At 42.8% G+C, this 8391-nt stretch overlaps 1 protein-coding gene across 1 annotated transcript; it reads right to left on the bottom strand.

Moving 5' to 3' along the window:
* Positions 1-4312: 4312 nt before the first annotated feature.
* On the bottom strand, positions 4313-4828 carry M421DRAFT_70567 (DDE-domain-containing protein; the record flags this gene model as incomplete). Its single annotated transcript, XM_033596719.1, has 2 exons — positions 4313-4659; positions 4723-4828. Coding segments are annotated over 2 exons (453 nt in total), but the record flags the coding sequence as incomplete, so codon positions are not given.
* Positions 4829-8391: the final 3563 nt, after the last annotated feature.

Below are 8391 nucleotides of genomic sequence, written 5' to 3' on the forward strand. Positions count from 1 at the left end.
AATTATAGATGCTTTTTCTTCTAAGTATTGTGTATGCGAAAGAATCTACTAGTACAACCTAGGGTTAGTTGTATACAAACTAGGTTAGTAATATACCCAAACCAAACCTATACCTAGCACGTGCTACCCTACCTATACCTATACCCAGTCACGTGCTACCCTACCCTACCTATAATCCGTGCAACCCTACCCTACCTATACCTATGGTCCGTGCGACCCTACCCTACCTATACCTACGTCCGTGCGACCTATACCCTACCTATACCCTACCCTAGGTACATGGTACCCATCCGCCAGTCTACCTCTACCTACTCTCTCTCTCTAACATGCCTTAACTACTAAACGCGTTATTACTTGAACATAAAGGGAGGCTTTAGCTTGCTATTAAAGCCTTGAAATCTAGACAATTCTAAAGCCACCAGGCTGCTGCAGAGGCATTTAACATTAATCACTATACACTCTCTTATTGCGTCTAAGGACTCATATTTCGCGCAGAAGCTGCCCCTAACTGCTAGAAGCTTACTGCGACTAAACAGCAGACAATTATCTGATACATACTCAACCTTGACTTGCAAGGATTTGCGCCCTAGCTGTGCGAGGTGGCAGATATAGCTAATAAACTGCTGGCTGTACGCGGTGGCAAGCCTATTAGCAAGTGCTAGGCTGATCGCTTTGTAACGCGCTTGCCTGAGCTTAAAATAGCCTTTAATTAAGCAAAGGATAGGCAGAGAATACTCTAGGAGGATCTAGAGATAATTAGCGCATGGTTTAAGCTAGTAGAGGAGACTAAAGCTAAGTATAGCGTCTATAATAACAACATGCACAACTTTAATAAGACTAGCTTCTAGATAGGCGTAATTAGCTCTATAAAGGTTGTCACAGGTGCAGAGAGACGCGCCTAACCTGCGCTTGTTTAGCCAGGTGATCGCAAGTAGGTTACAGTTATCTAGAGCATCTGCGCTGCTGGGTGCGCAACCCTGCCCTTTATTATCTACAAGGGACGCGTCTACATCTCTGCCTAGTATAAGGAGGCTTTAATACTGCGTAATTAGAAGCTCTTAGTCTCTAAGAATAGCTAGACAAACAACATGCTTAGTCTAGAGTAGTTAAAGCACTTTAACACGCATACAAAGACGCGCTAGGTAGGGGGGTACTAGCTGCTTATTTTAGACAGCTATAAGAGCTACCTTAACTAGTATTTTAAGGACTACTGCCTTAAACACAAGATCCTAACCCTCTATATGCCCCCCTATTCATTGCACATTGTCTAGCTGCTTGATGTGGTCTGCTTCTTGCTGCTAAAGTGCAGGTACTCCCAGCGCGTTAGAGACTTGGCACGCCAACGCGTCTTCTATATTAACAAAGAAGGCTTCCTCCCTACCTTTAAGGACGTGTTTTTTAATATATTTATAGAGCAGAACTGTTAAAAGGCTTTTAAGGCAGTAGGGCTAGTCCTAATTAATGCGCAGGTTGTATTAGATTGCCTTAAAGTGCAGCTGCGTACCCTACTAGAACCCCTCCTCCTAGAGACGCTATAGCAGTTAAAGACTCTAAGCAATACCTATAAGTTTAGATCTTAATTAAAGCTTGTATACAATTCCTTTACTTGCTTACCTGTTACAGCTTAGGCTAGTTTCTCCTAGCTTATAAAAGGTGGTGAGCTAATACTACATAAAAATGCGCTTTAATATGCTTAGATCTATAAGCTTGAAGAGCAATTAGCAGAGATGACTAAGCGAAAATCGCGTAAGCGCAAGCAGATTTAGCAGGGTAGTACTATGGAGTATGGGACTGCTGCAGCGCAGGTAGCTGCTAAGGCATCTATAGCGCCTTAGCGATCTAAGAAGGCTTATGGTGGTAGTAGTTAAGAACTAGCCTAACTAGCTCTTTGGCGCTGTAGGAACTGTAGTAGGACTAGGCACAATGCGCGAACGTGTAAAAAGGATATAGAGGTGTCCTTAGAATTAGATGCTAGTACAATATATACAGGCTCCCTATTTAATAGCAATGAAATTAAGGAGTTGTAGCATAGGTTAAGGCTGCCAAGAGATTTTGGGACACTCGGTGATGTGGGACACTCGGTGATAGTTTAGGTTATCTACAAACTTATATGGTAATAACGTACTCCACGGGTGAGTCGTTCATACAGGTGAGTCGTTCATACTGCCAAGACCACACCAACATTCTACTTCACAACGCAATGCCTCAACAACAACAAAAATCTAAGCCCTTTAAAGAAGCTGCAATACAGCTTGCGCTTCAGGCAGTTAAACAAGACGCGACGCTCACTCTGCGACGCGCTGCAGCTATATATAACGCGCCTTACAACACGCTACGCGATCGATACGCAGGACACACTGCACAAGCCAATTGCACGCCAAAATCACGGAATATAGATTAGACTGAGGAGGATGTGATTGCTAAGTACATACTTAAGCTAGATGCCAGAGGACTTGCCCCTCAATTGGCTGCTGTAGCTGATATGGCCAATTCTTTGCGCGCTAAGCGTAATATGGCCCATGTTAGTATAAACTAGCCTAATACGTTTGTTAAGCACTGCCCTGACCTCTAAGTCAAGTTTAATCGCAAGTATAACTACAAGAGAGCCCTGTGTAAGGACCCTAAGGTTATTAGGGGCTAGTTCTGCCTAGTAGAGAATACTAAAGCTAAGTATAGCATCTAGGATAATAACACGTACAACTTTAATAAGACAGGCTTCATAATAGGCTAGATATTAACAGGAGTAGTTGTTACAGGCTTAGAGCGTCGCAGACGGCCAAAGGCAGTGCAGCAGGGCAACCAGGAGTGGACAACAGTCATACAGGGCATTAATAGCACAGGATAGGCCATTCTGCCCTTCATCATCTTTAAAGGCTGCAACTACCTCTCTGCCTAGTACAAAGAGGACAATCTGCCCTACAACTAGGTTATTAGAGTCTCTAAGAATAGATAGACTACTAACTAGCTTAGTCTTAACTAGTTAAAGCACTTTAATGCCTATGTAAAGACACGCACCTAAGGAGTGTACTAGCTGCTCCTTATTAACAGCTATAAGAGCTATAACTCCCTAGACTTCTAACAATACTGTAAGGAAGCAAACATTATTACACTGTGTATGCCTCTACACTTATTACACCTCTTGCAGCTACTAGATGTAGGTTGTTTTGCCCCTTTAAAGAAGGCGTATAGGCGCTAAGCTAAGGATCTTATACGCAACAGAATCACGCATATTACCAAAACTGAGTTCCTGCCATGCTTTATAGGCGCCTACAAGGAGTTATTTACTCCTAGCAATATCTAAGGAGGCTTCTAAGGCGCGACGCTGTAAACAGTGTTATAAGGTAGGGCATAACTCGCGTACGTGTAAAAAGCCTGTAGAAGCTGTTGCTGAATAATATTACATGCTGTACCAGTGTAAACAAGGCCAAAGTAGGCCAATGCGAGCCATAATAGGGTGGAGGTTTGGTGTGGTCTTGGCAGTATGAACGACTCACCCGTATGAACGACTCACCCGTGGAGTACGTTATTGCAAGCTCTATTAATAATTCTAAGTTGTGGTGCAGCTGCTGCGGGTGGTGTGAGTACAAGGTGCAGGTGCTAGCTCCTCTACAACAACACCACGCCTAGCACCCACACAAAGCCTCTGTTGCTTCTAAGGCTTCTTCTGTGTCTTTTTTAATATTGTGCGATTACCTAATTAAGATAATTGTATAGCTTTTGCTGCGTTATATTCTTAATTAAGACGCTCTTTCTTAGTAGCCTCTACCTCTCTTTTTGCCTGTGACGTCTTAAGGCAATTCTTGTACGTAATAGAGTGTCTCTCTTTCTCTAACTTGTTCTAAAGGGCAGTTTGCGCTTATTACTCCTTCCTATAATACTTAGCAATTCTTTCTTTAAGTTATTATTATTTATTATTATAAACTTCTTATTAGGCTTTACGTACTTTATAAGGACTATAGAGCGTGGTATTAGACTTATACTTCTTATCCTGCTATAAGTTAAGAGTCCTCTGTTTCTTTTTTAAGGGGTTTAAGTGTGTAATTATACTGTAGAGTCTGTTATTTTTAGTCTCTAGAAGCACGTTTTAAGTAGAGATGTAGTAGAGAATCTGCCTTAATTGCTTTGCTGGCTTAGAGTTGTCCTCCACCACAATAGACTTAAAGAGCTAGTTAATTAATTACTAATTATTACTAGCAAAAGCTAGAGGTGTACTTAGCTTGCTGTTGCCTTGTTGCTTAAATTGCTTAAGTATAATGCTTAGATTCTGCAGAAAGATGCCTGTGTTAACAAAGGAGCTGAGTATAAGTTCTAGTTAGAAAGTAGACTCCCACGCCTTATAGAATAGGCGGAAGAAGTCGCTCTTATGCACCCCTAACAAGCCTTGGCTATTGTGAAGGTGCGATACAGCGGCGGCAGAGTACTGAGTAGCAAGAGGAGCAAACAGCACTACGTCGAGCAGCTGAAGCACATGTGTAGCGTGTGGAGGAAAGATTAGTAGCAGAATCCGGTGGCGATCGCAGTAATCGATGAAAGCCATCGTCAAATGAGAGCCGTGGCCATCGACAATGAGCAATCGCCAGCTTCTGCGCGCTTTCTTCTTGGTGTAGCGGTCAAACAGCTGCTCAACCCACGCTAATCCTACACTGTTGTTTGTCCAGCCTGAGGGATTTGCAGTGACAAAGACGCTGTGTTTTCCTTCTTCTATATCCTCCACCTATGTACTCTGTATAGTGTTGTCGGCGCCCGTAAAAATGATGCCTAGAGGCAGAGCACTCCCGTCAGCGCACACGCTTGCCAGCAGTATCACCCACTCTCTGTTGCCATCCTGTAGCGCTTGTGTAACCTTTCCTTGCTCAAATAAGTGCTTAGAGAACACGCACTTGCTCCTTCTAATAAGGCCTATAGCGAAGCCTTTCTTGTCTATATTGTACGTGTTGCAGGGCAGGATGTTGTATTTTTTAATTGCAGAGTATAGCGTATTAAAATAGCGCTTGTACTTATCCTCTAATGAGGCGTAGTGGCGCTGGCGATCTATAGCGTGGCTCTATTTGTATAGGAGAGTCTTAGTGTGACAGTGCAGGAAGTCAGACACCTAGGTGTTGCCAACGCTCTTGTGAGCAAGTTTAGACGCAAAATCTTGTATTATTTGCCTTTTAGGTGCTAGGTGACGCTCTATAAGGTCTTCTATATAAGCAGCAAGCTTATATTCCTGTTCTATTGTGAGTTTTTGTAGTTGTTAATAGGCGTCTGCACGTAATGTAGTTACGCCTCTTGCCCTCTACAACACTGTTAATTGCAACACATTTATTGCATCAGCAACCTCCTAGTACAAAAATAATCTATCTTAGCTTGCTGTGCGTGCCTTTTTAATAGCTAGGGAAACAGAGTCTATTTAGTGGAGTTATAGTGTTGAGGATTTTGGGATGTTTTGGTGATCGCGTGCATGAGCCCGAGCCGTGCACGAGCCCGGCGGACACGGTACAGAGGGCAATAATCTTCTTCTCCTTGCAGCAATCCTGGAAATCTATCAAGCAATGGCTCTTGTGGCTGTTGATAATTAGCAGCCTATACGCTCCTACATGTAGTAGTCTGGCCAAAGGCCAATAAAGGATATCTACTTCCTAACAACTTTTGCTAAAAAGCATGCACAAGTTAACTAGACGTCTAGTTAACTGCGTAGATAATATATATCCAGCTTTAGCCAAGCCGGCTAAGCTAATGTAACCGGCTAGCTCTAGCTCTTCTTTAGCTTTAGAGTCTAGACCGTTACACTACAGGCCTTGCATGCGTATTAAAGTAATCAAGCTAGGCAAGCGCTAGATTGTTGTTTGTCTAGCCTGTTAGGCTTACTTAAATAACCTAATTGCGTAGGAGGTCCTTAGTAAACTAGTTAGAGATAAGAACCTTGCTAGTAAAGATAAGGAAGGGTAGGATAACACACCCTATTACGCTAACACCCTGTATTAATATAGTCTACTTACAATTACTAGGCTAAAGCTTCTTTGCTTTCCTAGGTTTCTCTATGCCTGTTACAACAAGTTATAAAGATATCTTGCCTATTAGGAAGCTAGACTTGTTAAAGTTATATATATTATTGTCTATAATACTATACTTTGCCTTTATATTCTAAACTAGCGTGAACTAGGGCTTAATAATTACTAGGTCTTTGTAGAGAGCTTGCTAGTAATTGTATAGACAAGTCTAGCGCGTGCGCAGCTTAGGTGTACGCTTAATAAACCTGTCAACCTAGCATTTACTAACAGGCTCACTGCCGCAGTCGCGCAGCAGTCTATCAGCTATATCTTGTACGTGTAGCTTTAAGGGCAGTACTCCACGTAGGTTCTTATTAAGTATACACTGCAGAATTACCTCCTCTTCTAGCTTTGTTAGGCGCTTTAATCTAGGCTTGCAGTTATGTCTAGAGGGCTTCCTGTCACGTTGTTGTTGTATTGTCCTACAAGGAATACTGTAGACTGCCTTAGCACGTTGCAGGCTTGTAATCTAGTTGCATTTAATGTTAGAGAGGGCAAGCTGCACGTCAGCTTTAGTATAGGGCTTGTGAGGTTGTGGTTGTTAAGACATTACGCGTTGAGTGTCGCGCATGCGCTTTGCTGGTGTTCGTGGGGCGCTCACTGAGGTGGGGCGCTCACTGATAAAACAGGTCATACTTAGCTTTAGTATTCTCTACTAGTTAGAACTAGTCCCTCATTACCTTAGGATCCTTACACAGAGCTCTCTTATAGTTGTACTTGCAATTAAATTTAACTTTAAGCTCTAGCTGATGTTTAACAAAGTTAGCAGCCTAGTTCTTGCCAATATAGGGCTAGTGGCGCTCAGCAAGCAGAGAATTGGCCATATCCTCTACATCAGCAAGCCAGGGCGAGTATCGTTGCTCGTCTAGCCTCAACACGTGCTAGACAATTACCTCCTCTTCATTCTTTGTAAGATTTATAGTATTAGGTGTGTAGTCGCAGCGTAGGGTGGCTCTAGCAAGTTGGTCACTAAGCGTGCTTTGAGAGACGTTGTAGATTGCTGCAGCGCGTCGCTGAGAGAGCGTCGCGTCTTGTTAGATAGCCTGGAAGCAAGCTGTATGTCTGCTTCATTAGAGAGCTTTTTCATATTGCTGCGTTGAGGCATTGTTAGTAGAGTGAAGTTTGGTGTGGTCTTGGCAAAAGTGACCGGTACACTTGGGTGACCGGCATGCTTGTGGAGTACGTTATACTTACTTTACTTATCTTATCTACTTTAGCCTCCTAATATTAGCTACTTCTTGCTATTAAAGTGTGCATATAGCTATAAGGTTAAGAGCCTAATCTACTACTATATTAACTATATTACTAAGCTTAAGTGTCTGCTAGCGTTTAAGGCAGCCTTTACACAATTATTTACACTAGACAATGTCTACTTAGTATTTAGAGGCGCAGGCTTTGTTCCTCTCTAGGCAGATGTTGTTCTATTAAAGCTTAATGTGCAGCTACATACGCCTACTCTAGTTGCTCTGCCAGAGGCTCTCCAGGAGGCTTGTACACTAAGCAACATATATAAGCTTAAGGCTTAATTAATATTAATATATAATTACATACACCAGCACAAGAGCTTATTACCTGCCTTAATTATTAAAGCAATTAACTAGCTTAAGAAGGGCACTAAGGTAATAATGCTCTCAGCTAAGCTAATGCGTGATTATATTACTAGCCTTAAGAGAGCTAATAAGGCAGTGTCAGCACGTAAACAGCGTAAGAAGAAGCGTATACAGCAGAGTGGGGTCTTAATAAAGGGAGCTGGAGAGAATCTACTCACCTAACGTGAGGCTGACTAGCAGATTGCTTTTGAGCAGCGTCAAGGAGGAGATCAATTAGGCCTTAGCCGCCAGGCTCTAGCGCGCTGCAGGAGGTGCAGAGAGACTGGCCATAACTCACGTACGTGCAAAGTAGATACTTAAGATACTGCTTTATCTACTCTATTAATATATAACGTACCCCACGGGCGAAAGAATCAACGGGCGAGAGAATCACTTTTGCCAAGCCCCCACCAAACCACTCTTCCTACACCAATATCTTTACAACAACACTATTCAGACGCGTTAAAAGAAGCTTAGATACAGCTTGCGCTCTAGGCTCTTAAATAAGACGCAACACTCTCTTCGCAACGTGCTGCAGCTATCTACAGAGTTCCTTAAGCTACACTAAGCAAGCAACGCGCAGGACAACCTTCACGCGCTAATTCTATAGCTAACTTGCAGAAGCTAGACAACAACAAGGAGAAAGTAATTGTTAAACATATTCTTAAGCTAGACGCGCGAGGATTTTCCCCTTAGCTCTTAGATGTGGCTACTATAGCCAATTCTTTGCGCGCTAAGCGCAACCTAGGCCCTATTAGCGCAAACTAGCC

Source organism: Didymella exigua (genome assembly GCF_010094145.1).
Source record: "Didymella exigua CBS 183.55 unplaced genomic scaffold M421scaffold_31, whole genome shotgun sequence".
NCBI classification, from domain to species: Eukaryota; Fungi; Ascomycota; class Dothideomycetes; order Pleosporales; family Didymellaceae; genus Didymella; species Didymella exigua.